Below are 20,241 nucleotides of genomic sequence, written 5' to 3' on the forward strand. Positions count from 1 at the left end.
GGGGGGGAAAGGAAGGGAGGAGGAAAGAGAGAAAGGATGAGGAGGGGAGACAAGAGAGGGTAGTGGAGGGTAATATATATATATATATATATATATATATAGAGAGAGAGAGAGAGAGAGAGATGTCACTGTTTCTTGAATCAAACCTTAGAATATCATAAGGATGCTTATCAAGGACCTCAGTAAATATAATAAACCAAGCTCATCAGTCTTCCACTTCTCCTTTCACAGTCCAATCACAGGCTGGGGGAGGGGCTTAACCTGTCAATGAGAGATCTCAAAACTGAATTGGGGGGGAAGGTCTAATAAATTATTTGGAAGATATGTAATATATGTAATCCGGATATATTCCATTATTTCTATTTATTTCTGCATTATAGCAGCACTCCGCACATCTCCTCTGCATGTGACAAATGCCAAGGTCTTGAGGGATTGGTGGATCTGGTCCTGATTAGTGGAGGGTTGGGAACCATTGCTGGGATCACATGGGGGGGTGAAGTGTTGGCTATGTGAAGGGCTCCTTGTTGAAATGCGTTTCCATACAATTTAAAGGCTGTGTCTGCCCACAAAGGGGACCATTCATCCAGGTTGCACTCCTCAGCCCGGCCTTGTCCCTGCACACACAGCCCTGGCCCCAAACAATTCTGTCCGGTACCTGGAAAGGAGCAGGAGGGCCACAAATTCCTATGACTATCAATAAATATCATCGATTATTGTAACCCATCACCCATCTCTTGTTATACAAAGTTACAATGTAGCAATCTGATCACTGGGGGAAGGAGACTAAGGATATGCTTCCTCCTGCCTGCAGCAGACTTATGACAGCCTAGGCAAAGTCACTGTGATTTGCTGCAAAGTTACCATGTTGCAGTCTGATTACTAAGGAAGAGGAGACTGAGAAAATGCTTTCTCTTGCCTGCAGCAGAGTGATGATGTCATCTCAGCCTAGGCAAAGTCACTGACTGGAGCGCAGGGACGGATTTGAGGAGCTTTGCTGATATTTTAGCTGTATATTGTGACATGAGGAATGTGTCCATGCAGGCTGGTAATATTACTGACAGGTCCTCTTTAGGGTCAGTGCCCATGTCATGGATCTTAACGCAGGTGACCGCCCTCTGCTGCAGTGGGTGAGGAGGTTTTAGTGAAATACTTCCCAGTAGATATTGTCTTTTATCTTCATGGTGGTTGGGATGAGATCCTCAGTGTCTGCACCATTAGATCTCTGGCTGTGTTATCAGTGGGTGCAGCAGATGGTGGATCAGCTCCAGCCGCAGTCACATTTTGTGTGTGGTCAGGGGGCAGCACCTTGTGATGGGTTCACCTCTGGGAGTCCCATTGTTATACTAGAACCGGGCGGAAGGCATTTGGGGCCTCTCCATGGTATAGTGGACCAATCTCCAAACCTGGTGTGGGGTTTAACTGTTAATATAAAAAGTTGTTCACAAAATCTGCAGCTTTTATTAAAATAATCCCTGATGATCCTGCCATGAAAGTTCTTGTTTAGGTACTTCCTAATTTAGGGTGACAGATCCTGTCTTATACATCCATGTTGGAGAAATGCCATTGCTGGAGTCCAGGAGGAACAACAAAAAGTAAAATCAATTATTTTATGAAAGAGAAATAAAATGAAATCATGAAAACATGCCGATCATTTATCCAAATAAATCTCATGGGATTGGGATTTACCCCGCGTTAAGGTGACCGCAAGTCATCAGCAAGTGGATACCAATCCCATATTTATATTGGGGGCACATGGATAAAGGGGAACGCAGCAAAATGAACATTCCCAGGGAGGGGCCATTGCTATGTTGGACACCTGCTGAGAGAACACCAATTACAAGATAAGCACAGCATGTGTATATGATAAGCCAGCACCCCCTCCTCCACCCCTCCTGTATATAATAAAATGATACAATGTTTATAAATAGAAATATTTACATCAAAGAAACAATCACACAGACACCTGCAAATAAATGAACACCAAACCATGAATCCTTCCAACAGAATGACAGCATTAACTATAAAGAGATATCTATGGGCCCCACAACTAACAGGGAGATACCAGGACAGCAACAAGTCCACCTCAATCTGCCCTCCAGCCCCCCCTCCAATCAATCTGCCCTCCAGCCCCCCCTCCAATCTGCCCTCCAGCTTCCCTTCAATCAATCTGCCCTCCTGCCCCCCCTTCAATCAATCTGCCCTCCAGCCTCCCCTTCAATAAATCTGCCCTCCAGCCCCCCTTCAATCAATCTGCCTTCCTGCCTCCCCTTCAATCAATCTGCCCTCCAGCCTCCCCTTCAATCAATCTGCCCTCCTGCCTCCCCTTCAATCAATCTGCCCTCCAGCCCCCCCTTCAATCTGCCCTCCTGCCTCCCCTTCAATCAATCTGCCCTCCTGCCCCCCTTCAATTAATCTGCCCTCCAGTTTTCCCTTCAATCCATCTGCCCCCCAGCCTCCTTTTCATTAAAATTGCCCCCAGCTTCCCCTTCAATCAATCTGCCCAGCAGCCCCCCCCCCCCTCCTTCATTATATTTGCCCTCCAGCCTCCCCTTTAATCAATCTGCCCTCAAGCCTCCCCTTCAATCAATCTGCCCTTCAGCATCCCCTTCAATTAATCTGCCCTCCAGCCTCCCCTTCATTAAAATTGCCCCCCCCAGCTTCCCCTTTCATTAATCTGCCCTCCAGCCTTCCCTTCAATCTGTCCCCCAGCCTGCCTTTTCAATCAGTCTGCTGTACAGTCTCCCCTCCAATAAATCTGCCCTCCAGCCTCCCCTCCAATCAATCTGCCCCCCAGCCTCCACTTCATTCAATCTGCCCCCCAGCCTCCCCTTCATTAAAATTGCCCTCCAGCCTCCCCTTCAATCTGCTCCCCAGCCCCCTGGGCATTTGGTCACTCTGATGGGCGTCCAGTTTAGGAGAGTTTATTGGCCATCGCAGTACAAGCGCATCCCAAATTCCTGAGACACTAAAGGCGGAGTGCCTCATGTTGCATTGGTGCACCCAAAGCTTTTGCCTCTTCTGCCTCCCCCTTGGCCCGGCCTGGTGATTTTGGTGCGCAGTCAATGCCAGGGTCAGAAATTTGAATTGTTTTTCCTGGGTGTGGCCACATCTCCACCTAAACCAATCACAGCCCAATAAATCTAAATGGAAGAAATCTCCCATAATGCACCGGGGTTCTTCCCACAGTTTTTGGGGGTGTCAGGTGAGTAGGATCTTCTACAGGCCGGAGTGGGTTCAGCAGCCTGGGAATTGCCCCCCGTACTCCCTGGTGAGTTGTAAAATACGGGAAGATGTGTTCTCGGCAGATCTGGTCGGTGGGGAGGTGGGGGAGGAATTTGGGGGGTAAATTGAAAGCAGACTTGTAAAAAAAATGACTTTACAGCAAATAATTTCATTCAGGCGCATCGGTGACCCCGGCGGTCTGTTTGGGTAAAGTCAGGAGAGGTTTGAATGCTGCTAATAAAAACAAATCTCAGATTAATTGATGGCCCCCAGCAAGGGCCCAGACAGCCCAGCCGTCCTGATCAGCAGGAGATTGGATGGTGAACAATTCAGAAAGGTAGACAATGATTGTATACAAATTGTAGAAGAATCTTTGGGTTGTCACTAAGCATCCATCAACCAGGTACAGCTGGGAGCGCTCCCCAACAGCGGCCAGCCAATGGGAGTGATCCCCAACAACCACCAGCCAATGGGAGTGATCCCCAACAACCACCAGCCAATGGGAGTGATCCCCAACAAGTGCCAGCATATGGGCGCACACCCCAACAACCACCAAACAATAGGAATGCTTCCTAACGGCTGACAAGCAATGGGAGAGCTCCCCAAAATCCACCAGCCAATAGGAACACTCCCCAACAACTGCCAAGCAAGGGGAAAGCTCCCCATCAACCGTCAGCCAATGAGAGCGCACCCCAAAACCATTAGCCAATGGGAGCACTTTCTAAGGGCACAGCTGTGTGTGGGGTTCATACTATTGGCTAGCCCTAGCACCCTGAATAGTGATTGTACAATCAGATTGTATGATGTATTAGGTCTGTGATCTGATGATTGTACAATGCTGATTGTGTGTGTTGCTGGCTGGACCTCATTATAAATCCATCCCAGCATTTACATAGCCATGCCATGGTCCCTCTATAGCCAGCAGTACAGGGTGGCTGGGTCTTGTAGTCCCCCCTCTCATTAGGACCAGTGATGGGGAGGGGGAAGGGTTAAGTCTGAGCTCCTGTGGCCCCAGGCAAGGGGAGAATGACCCCATAGCAGCATCCAGATGTGGCAGGCTCTGGGGACCTGGATGCAGACCCCTGGATTGTGCAGCAGACAGAAGGAGGGGGGAGCAGTGTACCCCTTCCATCCCCTCCCCCTCCATGGAAGCAGACCCTCCCCTCCATCACCTACACCACAGACCCCCTGCACCCCCCCCACTCTATGCTGAAGGACTAGCAGACTCTACATTGGGGAAGCCATGGCTCTATGATCGGTCCTGGAGTACACACACATCGACCCACATCTGGCCGATCCCTCCTGGACCCTGCACATCACAGATATGCATCTGAAGAAACTGGTGGAGCACAGAAAGGTCGGTGAGATATTTATCTGTGCGATATTTACCTGTGCTGGGCAGATAAAGCCATTAGCTGCACAAACATCGGGCAAAGATAGTTCATCCAAATCTTGTGGGTTCTGTCTATGAGAACCAGTCCGACCCAGTATAGAACCCAATATGGACCAGTACAGCCCAGTCCAGCCCAGTATAGACCAGCACAGGCCAATGTGGACCAGCATAGTCTGGCACAGCCAACCAATCCCAGGACATCTCATATGGACCAGTACCAGGCTCTTATGGTGGTCCAGGATCGATAGAGGTGATCGGGTGTTAGAGATGTGGCAGCCAATACTAGAAGAATCGGGGATTGTAGTATGCAGGGGGTAGAAAGCTACGGGGTATTAAAGATGCGGACACCAGGGGAGCAAAATACACGGGGCAAATACTAATAGAAATTGGGGGAAATAGGGGAATTATTATTCGGGGCAAGCAGAAATAAAATAAATTATAGGGGATTTCAGGGGCAGAACACATGGGGGTAATATAGCCAGGGGCAGTAGCAGAAGAGATAATTGCAGGTCGGGGCAGTAGTTGGGGGTTGCATGGGGTTGGAGGCAGATCACTCAGTGTGGGGCAGATGGCGCAGTGTGGGGCAGTAGTTGGGGGCAGATCGCTCGGTGTGGGGCAGTAGTTGGGGGCAGATGCTCAGTGTGGGGCAGTAGTTGGGGGCAGATCGCTGGGTGAGGGGCATGTACCCTCCTTATCTCCCCTCGGCAGATCTGTGTTGGATGTCATGTAGCAGCGATTCGCTTCCTCTTATAAAGTGACTTCACTTCCCAAAATTCAGAAAAAAACTTTCATCCGGTGACTTTCTGTCTGCCCTCCGCACACCGACACACAATCGGCTCAATGTGTGGGATGGTTCTGGGGTTCAGCAGCACATGGACGGGACCATCAAGGTAAGAAGAGGCGGCCCGGGGCCAATGTGTGGCCCTTCGCTGACCCCCGATTGCTGCATTTAGCGGAGTCCGGAGCTCGGTGCTGCGATCGGTGCGGGGACAGCGGAGGACACAGATCGGCCAATACACACAGGACACACAATCCGACACACACAACTCAATTTACAACAGACAATCCGACGTAATATACAATTTATCTGTAATATCCACTCGGCCAATACAGAGTTTAGTGATATACAAAGCACTTATTATTGATGAACATCACACAACCATACAATAATCATACAACACAATGATACAATAATGATACAACACAGGGATACAACACAAGGATACAACACAGGGGTACAATAATCATACAACACAGGGATACAACACAAGGATACAATAATGATACAACACAATGACACAATGTATCCCCCTCTATCCTGAATTTATTCTCTATACACAGACAACCCTTGACTCATCGATCCACCGATTCCTCGGTTTGTGTGTTGTATAGATTGATAGCTTTGTGTTGTTGTATACAAAGACCTGGATTGTGTCTGGATGATACAATTTAGTAGAATCGGGTATTGCATTGCAGTTTCAGCTCCTAGTATTGAATCGTCTGTTATTCCCAGATGTAAATCTGTTATTATAGACATTATAAGACGATTGTAAGGTGTGTGGGATGTGGTATTTCGGAGGAAGTTTGATTATTCATGTTGTACTTATTCTGTGCTATGGATGTCATGTTAAATAATTTGAGTCTGTTGGTGATTGGGGCCCCAGAGGTTAACTTACCTCAGGGCCAGATGCAATGTATTTATTTGTATTGCAGATATATTTAGATGTCTGACAAACCAATTTTCAATTTAATTTACAATGTAAGAAAGGTTTTGCCCTAAATTGTGTAAAACTCAGTGTGAAATGCTTCAATCATTTTTGCAAAGTTCTCTCTGAGCCCCTTGTTAGAAGGGAAATGAAAGGCTTTCCATGAAGAAGGGGCCTGGCATATAGTGCTGGGTTGTAGAGGTGGAAGCCAGTCTGGGGCCCCCAGGGATTAGAGCCACACAGCACTGACCCAACCCTCTGAACCATCACCATGATGGGTCTGTCAGCTAGAAGCGGGTCCAGTGCTTATTATACGTTCTATGGTAGGTGAGGCAGATTAAAATGACCTGAGGGTTAGGTACAAGACCTGGAGAGCCTCAAACAATGCAACAGAGCATTGGTTGGACTGGACCTGGAATCTCTCAGTGGGAAGGTGAATCTGATGGGTCTCAGTGAAGGCAGGGCCTAAACATTAAGGTAGTCTTCGTGGGGAGAGGGTTGGATAGACATAGCCTGGAGAAGGTTGGGTAGTCTTGACAGGGAGAAGGTTGGAAAAACTTGGTGGGGGGAGGGTTGGATAGTCTTTGGTGGGGAGAAGGTTGCAAAGACATGGTGGGGAGAAGGTTGGATCATCTTGGTGGGGAAAAGGTTGGATAGTCTTTGCAGGGAGAGGGTTAGATAGTCTTGTCAGGGAGAAGTTGGATAGTCTTGGTGGAGAGAAGGTTGGATCATCTTGGTGGGGAAAAGGTTGGGTAGTCTTTGCAGGGAAAAGGTTAGGTAGTCTTTGCAGGGAAAAGGTCGGATAGTCTTGGTGGGGAGAAGGTTGGATAGTCTTTGCAGGGAGAAGGTTGGATCATCTTGATGGTATTAACAGTCTTGGTGGGGACATATGTGGCAAATTTCTTACCAAAGAGAGAACCTTAAGGATGGGGCTTTGGTGGGGATTGCTCCTAGTGATACAGCCTTGTTATCCAGGGTTGGAGGAAGGGCTGGTGGAGTCACCAAGGGCTGGTCTCAGTAGGGAAGAACTTTGCTGAGAAGAGGACTTGAAGTGTCCTAGTGGGGAAATAACTGGCAGTGGGAAGAGGTCCAAAGGAGTGATAGCCTGAAGTCCTTCAGTGTGGACAGGATCTGGAGACCCTTGACGGGGGACAGAGCTAAAATATCTTGGGTAGGTACTGGCCCTTAGTAGGGAGAGGACCTGGGGAACTTTGCTGAGATAAGGACCTGAAGAGTCTTAGTAGGGAGAAAGCATGGAGTCCTTCAGTGTGGCCAAGACCTGGAGACCATTTGTAAGGACAAATGCAGCAGCCTTTTGTTGGTCCTGGTGACCCCTAATGAAGACAGGGCTAGGAGACCCTTGGTGGGGACTGTTCCTGGAGACCCCCAGTAGGGAGAGGGCCTGCAGATTCATAGTGGGCTCAGAACCTGGAGATCAACACTGTGGGCATGACCTGCAGATCTGGAGTGAGGACTGGGAAGTGTTATTACTGATTATTGATTTATAGTCAATATGTAGATTTTCAACATTTTATGAGGAGCCACAGCAGCCAATCAATCAAGTCTAAAGGTTACTTTGTTTAGATTTGGCACCAGAAAGTTACAAACAAATCATTGTATCTAGAGAATACTTTCCCAATAGCAGGCTATTTACAACACAATAATAAAATGAGACTTTATTAGGATCAAAGTGCAGTAAAATATCTATAGCACTGGAAGATTGGGCCTTGTGGTTTGATGCCTCTGTTGGGGCTGTGGCGTTAGACGATTGCTGGGTATCTCCCTCCAGAGCCGCCTGTGCCACAGACTGAGCTGCTGAGAATGGGGTTTGGTCTGCATGCCTTGGGTGGAGAACACTTTTGATCTGTGTATTTTTACACTGAAATTTGCTGAGCTGCTGGAAAATGCATTTCTGAAATAACAAACTGCACCAAGTGAAAATGTTTGATTAGATCGCAGAGTGCAGATAGCCAAAATGAAAAAGTGATGTTTTCTATCAGAAGCCGTGTGCTGGGAGGAGTCCCTCAAACTGGATGTAGATTAAACTTTGCTAGAAAGCCAGACATATCATTTTACTGCTGCACCCTTCATGTAGGTCTGCATCAAAAAACAAAATGTCACGACAAGTACGAATTCGGTGTTGTACAGCAGATTGACACAAGGCAGATGTCATCCTTCTTTTCACACATTTATGCTGCAGAATAATCAGCTGTGGAAAATGCCTGTGGTAGCACCTTCTCAGAATCTATAGCAGGAAGCTGCATGGAGTCAGCAGTTTGTTGGTGAATTTGTTGGCTCCCAGAATGAATGTCATATGACCGTTATCTATCCATAATTTCTGATAATTACATATGTGGTGGCTACAAACCGTGTTCTTGTAGAACAGTCACAGATATTAAAGTATCTAGAGGAAAAAACATTTGTGTTTTTACAGCAATCAATCAGATTTCTATGTGAGGGTATGTTCCACCAACAATAGTTACCCCAAAAGATTGGAAGGAGTAAACTCCGGTGTGCCCAGCCTGAACCAATACTAATTCGGAAGAGAGAAAGAAAGACAGGCTTTTGTAGGGCACAATATTTTTCATAAAAACTAAACTTTATTTGCTTTGAAAGTCCTAAAAGTAGACAGAGTTATTCGATGCTCGTGCTAAACTAACAAAGGTATCCTGGTCTCAAAAACATACATGTGTAATATTTTGGAGTGTCAAATACTGTTTACAACAAAAAACTTGTTTTCCACCCGACGCGTTTCACCCCACAGGGCTTTTTCAGGGTTTTTTTGGGAGACTTAGTGGTATTGCTGAAACTTTTTTTTCGGAAAAGACTTAATGCCAATTACTACTTGAGAAATCTTTTACCATAAAATCAAATGGTAAGAATAATTCAGGCTAGCCTTGCGAATAAGAATGGAGGTGTTTCTATCAATCTTGAATAGTAGTGATAGGGGATAGTGGGTTGTGGATGGGGGTGTAAAAAAATTATGGAGATGGACTATTGCCGGAGTGAGGGCAAATTGAGAGTATCTTAAGAGGGATAGATTTGGCTATATAATCCCCCGATGTTGTAATCCGTGACAGATAATCTAGTAAGACAAAATGGAAATCCCGATTTAAATCATTCCAGATAGTCTAAATTATTTGCTTGATAGGTATGGGAGAGTTTTATTTACAGCAATGAAGACATATAATATATTCTTGCACTTGAGCATAGGTGAAATGTTGCTACTTTTAGTGCAGTGCTGGATGCAACATTGTTTTAGTGTGTCATGGTGGTATAGTGGTGAGTCGCAGGCAGCCATCCATAGGGTGGCCTCAAGTCTTTTCTGAAAAAAAGTTTCAGCAATACCACTAGGTTTCCCAAAAAAACTCTGAAGAAGCCCTGTGGGGTGAAACGCGTCGGGTGGGAAACAAGTTTTTTGTTGTAAGCAGTATTTGACACTCCACTCTTTTTAAGACCAGGATACCTTTGTTAGTTTAGCACTAGCATAGGATACCTCTGTCTAGTTTTAGGATTTTCAAAGCAAATAAAGTTTAGTTTTTAAGAAAAATATTGTGACCTACAAAAGCCCGTCTTTCTCTCTTACTTCCGAAGTCTCTCTTCAATCAGATTTCTAATTATTTTTGTCCTGCCAAGAAGAATAGAATTGGTTGAAATGGCCCAAATGTCTTTAGTTATTACAACCTACCCATATATGTAAAATATATTCATATCTATTAAACAAAGGAGTATTTTAGTCAAAGGTGGAGTCTGAGTATCATGCTTATTTATGAATTTCTCCAGTGGCAAATCTTTCTGCCATTGCACCAGTTCTGTGCATGCCCATATTTCTGGGCCAGGTGTCCCCCACCAAGATGTTTTGATTACCTGGTTCCATTTTTTTAATGAAAATAAAATATAATTTTATCCAGCTTGGACCCCTTGTAATGGTGTAGGCCAATGTTCAAATCTTAGCATAGAGGTCTTACCAATAGGGTCCCTGAGAGATATTAGAAATGTTTCCATGGTTTAGGGGCCCACTGTCTGGTCAGGACTGGGACTCAGCAGGACTAGAATCCTGCTCTTGTGTATTACACTATTCACTCTCCAGTCTGTTTTATGAATATGAGCCCTGATGAAGGGAGCCTTTGAATCCCGGAATGAGTTGGAGGTTTACTGAATGCATTTATAAGATCTTCCTGCAGTAATTCTTTCACCTAACGCTCTAATTTCCATTTTCTCCTAGCACCTAGATATCTGTACAGTAGCACATTTACACACAAATCTTCTGTCTGGCTAGGTCAGTACTCATACATGGAAGTCTAGTGCACTTCATCCCCAGCAACTCTTTTTAGCTTCAGGTATGAGTTAAGTTTTTTTCCTCAGGGTTGGATCCAGGTAGCCAAAGCATTTCAAAGCTTCAGCTGGTTTTTCAGTTTGGATATCAGTTACAATAAATAGCTGCTGCATACAAGGCTGTACTGACTGCGTCCTGAACTCTCCAGCAAAATAATAATAATATTATGTTTGGAAATAATGTAAAAGTTGTCCATTTATCCAAAAAGTTTCTAACATTCTAATGAGCAATGAGTGCATCATGCCACCATGTTTATTGGATTTTGGAAATAGAATGCGGTTGTTTCCCAAATGTTCATTCTTCCCGTCAAGATTGGAACAATGAATATCTGTCTTGGCGGACTTCATGGCACTATGAAGGTTGTCACTGTGTGGCTCTGTATGTTGGGGTATTTATTTATATTTCACCTAGATAAATGTTTTAATGTCCAACAGTCTTCAGTGTCTAAACAATAAGTCCGGTCAAAGGCAACTTTCTGCTGTTAGCGATCTTCTATTGACTGGCAAAAAAGAATTCACCCACCCAATGGATGCTTCCATGTTTGCATTTTTTGTACTACTAAGAGCTATCAGTTTGCTGGCATTTATTGATTTACAAATGGTCAGAACAGGAAACTAGAGGAAAGAAAAAGGACAGGAAATGGATAATACACATACAGGAAGAGAGGTTTATCCTTCCTCATGTGGCATCCCTTCCATATGTACAAATAATAATAGGAGAGAAGAATACATTTATACACTAAAAATAGATGAATTGTATGAGCAGACACATAATACTGTGAACAGCAGGGTGGGGGTGATTCTGTAGTTTTAAAATGAAAATGATGCTTCTTCTGAGATATAGAACAACGAGTGAGTGTTGTCACCCTGTGTGTTACCCCCGGGTTGATAAAAGATAGCTAATGCAGACACTTTTAGGAATGGGCTGCACTATATTATGTTTGATTTTGGGTTTGGATACATTTTACTCGCACATGGTGGGTCAGTTTGCAGAGTGGTATGATGGAGCAGAATTTGAAGGTTCTTAGAATGTAGTCACAAGTCATTTTAAACAAGTAAATAGGATGCTGAAATAGAAGAGTGACCGCAGGCCTTGTGTTAGTAATGTGGCCTCCTACATATCCCAGACATGTTTAATTCCTCCCCCTTGCGTGCTGGAAATGAGACGTGTTCCATGCTGTGGGTCAGTGTTCTGTTTTTCTGTTTTTGTGGAGATTTTAATACGTTTTTTTCTGTTTTTGTGGAGATTTTTAGAGTTTAATACGTTTTATGGGTGTAAAGCTTTGCAATTTCTCTTAATATTACATCTGTGTGGAAAGTTGTGCAGGACAATAGTGGTTATCCTGGAACGGCCACAGAGAATTGTTTGTCCTCGCTGTCTGATAATTTACTGACTGATCGTGGGAACCCCCAACTCATGGAGGTTTTGGTTGTATGCCACAATGGCTTAGACATGGACAAAATATCAGATCTAAGATTTTCAGGTGCTAACTTTGGACAATCTGATTGTATACTGACTACATCTCTGTGTATGACGTGTATATGGTCATTGGAGAAATGCCTCTTCAGTATTCCATACCATCTGGGGAAATGTCTTCCATTTTTAGCACGGCTACCCAAGTCACAATGTTTTTGCAGGGACCCCAGAAGTTTTCTTCCAGGTACAGATATTTACTATCCATACAAATAGTATTTGTGTTACCGATGTACGCAGGGCTTTGTGGAGAACATATGGGTACGCCAGAAGCTGTTAAGGTGTCAGTTTTCTCCGCTGACCATAAGAATTTCTGCTAACATTTTCATCCAATTTGGTCCATTTATTATCCTCCTTGGATGGAATTATTTCCTGCTACTTTTGCTATGCAAAGATATAATTACAACCATATTAATTACTATGGGCCCCGAGGCAGGAAGGGCCCACTCTAGTCTGAAAAGAAATTGTGAAAAATGTGCTCACTTACTATATTCAGCTGTTTACTCGGCGGATGATCACTGGCCCTGAGGTTCAGGAGTGCAGACTAATCTACCACACAGAGACCACAACTAGGTTGAGAGTAAAAGAAAAGATCCCATTTTGGTACATAGGCAGGCTTGGCACAATAACGAATCTGCAGACCGTGTAATGTCTACGTCAGATTGCTGAGCTCCAACCTGTAAAAAAACAGTGGGCTGACCAGCAGAGTATTGGAGTGTAAAAGGGAGCCCTACACAATAAAGACTGCACAACTCTGACCAAGCAATAGGCCATCTGGCATTGTTGGGGGACTCATCAGAATCGTGCAATGGCGCCCCATAATTTCTTGCTGCATATCCTTAAAATTATATTATATGCAAGAGTTTCTAAGTGCACCATTGCCTATACCTAAAACTAGTCGTCATTTGCATCGTCATTTGGCTGGTGTAACCATGAGACAAAGAGATGTTCTTCTTGTTGAACCCACTTTTGTTTTCCACAGTCAGAAGGAATACACACATCTCATATGAACTCATTTACACACAGGAAGTGTTCTGTATATAAGTGATGATCCTAACATGGGGCATTCTTTGAAAGGCCACAGGTAATAAGGATAAAAATCCAGATTTGGGTCCCATAGTGGACTACCAAAGGGACCCTATGTGGGACCAGTTGTGCTCCATTTAACAACTGCCTATCATTGGGTGAATAGATGTGAAAAGTATCCAACTAGGGAATGCACTCTTTACTTACAACTCAAATGATGCCACAAATAAATAGTAAAAGTTTTCCTAACGTCTCAGTGCCAGTCATGTATGGATTGAAGACAATGCTTTCAGCTCAGCAACCATTGGATATTTCAAAACAGGAGGAAGGTTGAGACTTTATAAAGGGTGTCCCCTCATTTCATTCAGGTCTTTGAGAGAGAGGGTCCCAGCACCTGTCTGGCCTGCACCTACTATAAATGGCCTCCCATGTCCCAATGGACCCTTGTTTAGCCTATGTCAGAACATATGCCATGTCCACCCCTGCCTGAACCCATAGGAGATGAAGTAGTCCTGCCATGGTCTAAGGTTCTCCATACATAAGTCAGAGCAATGTCTGAAGCTATAAATTCTCGTTTTTACACGTTTCTGTACCTTGGATTTCACATTTAGTCAGATCTAAGAGAAACTCATGATAAATAAAGAGATCTACTTTGTGTGTAGCCAGAGGTTCATTTTTCACACTCTGTGGCCCAATATGAGTTTCTGAGGTCTGGTAGAGAAAGCCGCATCATACAAATAGTATAAGTCCTTGAAGCTGGGAAGTCTTAGGGTTAAGTCTGTAGTTATTTTAAAATATCTTTTGTTCTTGTAGTAGCTGATAGTCTAACTGCATCCAAAGCCACCTCATTCGGGTTGCTTTATCAGCAGCGGCGAGACTTCCTGTAGACACATCCAGAACTTCCTGATCTCTATTTCCTCTTTGAGAACAAAGGGAACACTCGGCCCTTATTTTCCGTTGTCCCATCCCACGGTGGTTAGACTACACAAGGAGTGAACAATGGGGAGAGGTTTACTAAGTGGTGCCAGTAATAGAAAGAGGCATGGTATAATGGCATGGCGGTATCAGATGTCCATAGGTGAGCCTCATATGCAGGCCACCATCATTCCACAAGGAGATAAATGGAAGAGTTTAATAACCACCAATATAGGAGAATATTCAATTTTGATACAAACAGCCTCAACAGACAACCTTAGAATCTCATTACAAGAACGTTTGGGAATTTTCAACCTGTTCCCTCTATACAGGGGGTGCACAGAAGATCTTTTAGCTTCCCCTCTTTTTTCCTAATGGACAATACCATATGTTGTCAATGGCACCAGGCAAGCTGATTGATTTTGTAAACCTCTAAGCCCACCTTTAAGTCCGGTCATATTATTTCTCAGTATCCATAAAATAAATAGAATTAGAATGCCAATTTTTAGATCTTGCAGCTGACTTGGAAGGTTTGGTTAATACATCAATACACTGAGGATTTTCACTAGGACTAGTTGTGGTGAACCAACAAGCCGAAGCAGTTGTGCCAAGTGAGCCGGCAGTAATATTTTATATTTTTATCACTATTGCAGGATTTATTTTCCAGCTTCTCACTCCTTACAAAATATTTGTGTAATAAATAATTATTTCATGCAACAAAATTCCCCTATAAAGCTGGAGGGCCACACGTGGCCCCTAGTTGTGTACTATGTAGCTGCTCCTCTGTGTGTAGCCAGGGATTAGGAAGTATTTCAATAGTTTGGGAGTTCTGGCAGAAAAAGCCATAATTACTGGAGTGGTAATGGTCAATTAGCATACATCAAATTCCACTATCTTTAGACATCTCTGCTGACTGTTGATCCAACTATTGCACAAGACAGAAGCGATGTGCACTGATCTCCGGGCTGACGTAAGGCTGATTTTCATTCCAGACAAAGCATATGGTCTCTAGCGAAGTCTTTTATTCTGAGATGTATATGCCAAAGTCAAGTGTACAGAGAGCATCTTGTGTTTGGCCCTGAGCCCGGGTGTAGATAGTTTTAGGTTCAGCTGCAGCTAATAAACTCTTTTATATCCATCTGTAAACCTTCCTGGGTGAGAGATAGAAGAATTAGCTTTCCTGGTGTATTAAAGTATATGAGGGGTAGAAACCCCCATCATGTGGGGGAATAGATGGTAACAAAAGTAGGGAGGAGGTGAGGAGTATCAGAGTATTATTACTGCATGTTGCAGTGACACCAAATTCCCTCATCCCCTGTCTTTGTGTCACTAGAATATGATAAGAAATCAGAAGTGAACATGGGGAATGGGACTGAAGTAAAACCATTGTAATCCATAGAAATATACAGTAATGGAGATGTGCTCTCCTCTTAATTACAGTAGGGTGTGAAGATGTTGGGATCTCTCGGGGCCCGTGGTGGTATTATAGTAACTGTATTGATGCTTGCTGGATTTTGGTTTGCTATACTAGCAGGCTACCTCCCCTACTACCTTATTCAGGTGATGTCTTCTCATTACTAAGAACTGGAGATGTCTCCATCAGCAGATAAAAGAAGAAGAAAAAAAAGATTTGTTTAATTTTTTCTCCTAAACTCCTCCTGAGCTATATCAGGATTTGTAATACCATCTCCTATTATTTTCTTTGTGTTGATCCGCAGATGGATTTTTTAGCGACTTACATAAAATGTTAATTACAGAAAAAAACTTGGGTAAAATTTTATTGCTAAAAATGTATAATAGGGACATATATGACTTTGGTGGGGATGATAAGATTGGAATGGTGAAGAGGTAGCAAACTGAAGGGGACAAGGGGGGTGAACCCAAAAAAAAAAAAAAAAAAAACCACGGGGGGGGAGGTGGTAGGGGTGGTAATGGGGACAAGATATTGCCCTTGTGATAATCTTTGTGATAAACCCGTCCCAGTCCAATACAGCTATAACAAACTAAAAGAAGATCCAATTCTCCAGTCCTGGTCTGATCTCTCCAACACCAGAGAAATCAGTCCAAGGGGAACACAAACAAAAACATTTTTCATAAAGTAGGGAAGGGTTACCTCCCCGGACGAAATTGTTTGTTTGTTTCTGCCCCCCGTGACATCCACACCCCTTGTTTATTGTATGGGCATCACAGGAACAGGAAGTGAGGAAAAATGAACCTGGAGTGGTCACAGATGGTAATAAAAACTTCATATATACAAGAACATATAAAAGGTTGATAAGAAGTATGAAAACTACTTGGAGTGTGTACATCATCTTTGGCGTTCATTTGTAGTTTTCCTGGCTCCCATCGCAGGGATACCTTGTATGTAAGAGGAATTACAAAGCCAGCGAGCTTGATGAATGCGATGTTTCCCCTGCAAATCTGAGTCAGTGCTACAGGGAGTCCCAGCGCCTCTTGGATTTGTCTTTTGGAAATTAAAATTCGACATTCTTTCAAAACCGGATGGAATAAGATTTTTAGAGCAGTTTTGTATTGAGGTTTTCTTGGCTACTGACAGCATGCTGTATATCAGACCAGGTTATTGATAATTGTCTATAGCAAATCTGATTTTGTGTCTTTACTAATACATCCAAACGGCTTCCATCAAGCAAGCAAAAGTGATTTGCAAAGTACAAGTCCATGCAACATTACTCAAAGAACCTGGAATATACCAATCTGACCAGCTTGCCCATAATTCACTTGCTGCAAAGCTTCCTCAGGGTGCATGATCCACACTACACATAAGTAATGTTCTAAGTTATTGGATTTATATGGCGCCAACATGTTGTGCAGAGCAGTACAGAGTCAATAGTGATATCTCTAGCAGTACCTCAAAAGTTCTCACCATCTATTGTCCCTACTAAAGGTTTCCCCTACACTGATCATGTGCAGCACCACCAGGGTAAATGATCAATAGATATCAATGCTTTCCATTTACCTGGTTACCACTTTGAACCCATTGACCAGCTCTATCCTCTCCCTGATCATTAGTAGGGAGAGCTCTGCTAGGGGAGGGATATTGATCGGGCAAGGAATGATATATCCCTCAGAAATGCCTTATTGTCTATAGATTTATGTTAGATTCAACAAATATATTTAATCTGTTAAATCTTTTAGAAGTAAGAATAAATTTATGGCCACATTAAGGCCAGTTTGGGGGGTTGTATGTTAATAGAACAGGGTGATTCAACTAATTTCATACCACCGGGTGCTGGACAATCAGCCGTGTCACATTCCATGGTTATTGGATGAAGGTGTTGGTGCTGTGTGGATTTCTTACACTGGTAAAACTGATGAAGCAGCTTGGAGAGCTGCGAAACGTCTTCAACATTACAAGAACAGGCTGACCTGAATGTGAAGGACTAGATATACAATAATATAGATAAATGGGAATCTTCACAGACTGTCCAAGATTTAATCCCAGTGCTGCACAGTGAGAGCTGAAGCCCAAACAGTACATTTTAAAAAAAATAATCAGTACCTTCGAACTTCCCCCATTGTTGCTCCTTCATATAAAAGCATTACAAAGCTTAGTAATAATATTGCACTCACACCAGATTTTTGGACCTTTACCAGATCTTCCTCCAATCTGTTTTATTCCCTATAAATTATAAATTTCAGGATATAACGGTAAATCATTTGGCCCAATCAGAAGTGAGCCAGTCAAAACTATGTAAATGCAAAGACATGGAGAATTCCCGCTTTATTTTTCTCCTTTTGGGAGGAACACAAAAGAAAATTTGGCAAAGCATGATGTAAATTTGCAATTCAGCGGCTTCATTTCTGGCCACACAGAGATGGTGGGTAAAGTTATAACATTATTTGTGCAGAGAGAAGACTGAACAGTCTGTGTTTTTACTACCAGGCAAAACGCCATGTGATGGGAAGAGCGGGCTCTCTGCTGCAGACTCAGGTACCAGTCAGGGAGAGCAGACACAAGAACAAAACTTTCTGTGCTGGATGGCGAATTACATTTGATATAGATACCAGGACTATCGTCACAGATTCACATACGTCAGCCCTAAATCTTGGCAAGGTGCTTGTTAAGTTAATCAGTATTGTACAAACAGCAATGCTCATGGTACAGTCATGCATGTCAATCAGTGCAACAACTACGGGTATTTATTACCTCCCACAGTACTTTCCTGGAAATGAAGGAACCATCTTTGTTCAGCCATCATCCAGAGTCATTAACATCCTGAACTGAGATATCAGGTTATAGATGAGGCAGTCATGAAAATCTCATTTCTCTGCAGGTTCTGGGTTAACATATTGACCTTTGCAGTGCTGGGTCCCAGGTTCGTACCTCAGCCAGGACTCTATCTGCATGGAGTTTGCAGGTTCTCCCTGTGTCTGCATGGGTGGGTAATGTTCTTACTATGGTAAGAACATTAGATTGTGAGCTCCTTTGAGGGACAGCTAGTAGCATCACTTTGTACAGCGCTGCATAATATGTTTGCGCTATAAAAAAACTGGATGATAATAATAACATATGCATCCTCTCATCTTGTGACAATGTTGCAGTCTAAACACTGGGTGGGAGGAAACTGAGGAAATGCTTCTGCCTGTCTGCAGTAGACTGATGACATCAGGCAAGGATATTGACTGAACCTTTTATTTGTCTGGATGGCTTTTTACTGAGGAAAGGTGGAGCTTTGTATAAATGATCTAATACGATCATATTATATGTATGATAGGGAGTCATTCATGCATGCTTGTAAAATTACCAATCCAGTTAAAAGGAAAAGAATAACTTTTTTTCCAAATTTTCTTGAGCTATTGAGCTCTACAAATCACAAGCCTATGTCAGTGATGCTTCTAACACTTTCTAACTACTCAGATTTACTCACCAAAAACATATTTATGCTACACATCAATAAAATGATTGCAATATAAAGTGCTATTTATCAAAGATTGTACATTAACCCAAATCAGGAAAAATCCTTTGTGTTCAGTGGAGGGTTTCCAGCAATTGTGCCGTTTTATTGGCTTTCCATTTGGAGCATTTTATGAATTTATAAAACAAGGATAAATCAATATTTTTAATATTTTTTCTTTATAAATAGGCCTTGGTGTCTCTGAATATAACACTGATTAGATTTACACGACATCCCTGTGCCATACCTGTTTCAATCATCCTGAAAGCCAGAATCTGAACACATGTATAATATTATTTTATTATTTTAATGATTATCGGCCGGTTTACCTGGAGGATCCTATAGATAACAATGTGAATAAATCTTGTTTTTTGCATGTTCCTGGCTGCATACGTAAATGAAGAAATACAGAGAACATGTATACTCGGTAGCTGCCCCAATAATATACATTTTCCATGCAAAACATGTGTGTTTATTTACAAAATAACACTCGCTGGGTCTGAATGTGAAAATTGAACACAGATCCAATATGTCTTTATTTTAGCGTGTGTCTTCTATATGAGTCCCAGGCAGTGTGTGGTCGTTTGGCTTCCTGCGTTCATGTATTTCATTACTGTAGTCAGAATAGTGAGCGTTATACGTTAATAATAATAAACAGGATTTATATAGCACCAACATATTACAGTGCTGTATATAAAGGATAACGCTGCCAGAAGATCTGCAGTTATCATAGATGAGGACGGGGCCACAATCTGTCCATTAACAACAAGCGTATTAGTGAGACCGGTCACTCATGGCCCTGATGGTGGACAACAAGCCATGAGCCAAGCTGCCTCCTGGATTTCACAGGCTCTTGCACTTGGTTTGCTAGAATGTTCTGTGAAATATTTCCATACACCCGAGTGCTGGTGCCAGGCAGGGCCTCATGTTTTATGTGGCCAGAGAACAAAGCAAAATAAGGGGTGGAAAAAGTGCCAGTGCTAGTGACTCGCAGTGCCATTTCTGGCAAACATTGGCTTATTGGGCCTGATTTATTAAAGCTCTCCAAGGCTGGAAAGGATACACTTTCATCAGTGAAGCTGAGTGATCCAACAAAGCTGGAATGGAACTGGCCAAGGATTCAAAACATTTGCCAGTAAATAGCAAATTACTTTGAAGAAATCCATTCCAGGTTTGATGGATCACCCAGCTTCTTTAATGAAAGTGTAACCTCTCCAGCCTTGGAGAGCTTTAATAAATCGGGCCCAATCTCTC

The 20,241-nt window shown here is 43.2% G+C and overlaps 1 protein-coding gene across 3 annotated transcripts in view; it reads left to right on the top strand.

The window, feature by feature from the left end:
- FLI1 (Fli-1 proto-oncogene, ETS transcription factor) overlaps positions 1-20,241 on the top strand; it is a 64,151-nt gene that overhangs the window by 4,548 nt on the left and 39,362 nt on the right. The window contains exon 1 of one of the 3 annotated variants that reach the window (XM_072425511.1): positions 4,461-4,579. The exons of 1 other annotated variant lie outside the window; for it this stretch is intronic. In XM_072425511.1, the coding sequence (XP_072281612.1) occupies positions 4,547-4,579 (33 nt within the window). In that variant the 5' untranslated portion in view covers positions 4,461-4,546. Of the gene's footprint in view, positions 1-4,460; positions 4,580-5,365; positions 5,506-20,241 lie in introns of those variants that run through there. One more of the 3 variants, XM_072425512.1, reaches the window with a different exon arrangement.

This window comes from Pyxicephalus adspersus, chromosome 11 (genome assembly GCF_032062135.1).
Source record: "Pyxicephalus adspersus chromosome 11, UCB_Pads_2.0, whole genome shotgun sequence".
Lineage (NCBI taxonomy): Eukaryota > Metazoa > Chordata > Amphibia > Anura > Pyxicephalidae > Pyxicephalus > Pyxicephalus adspersus.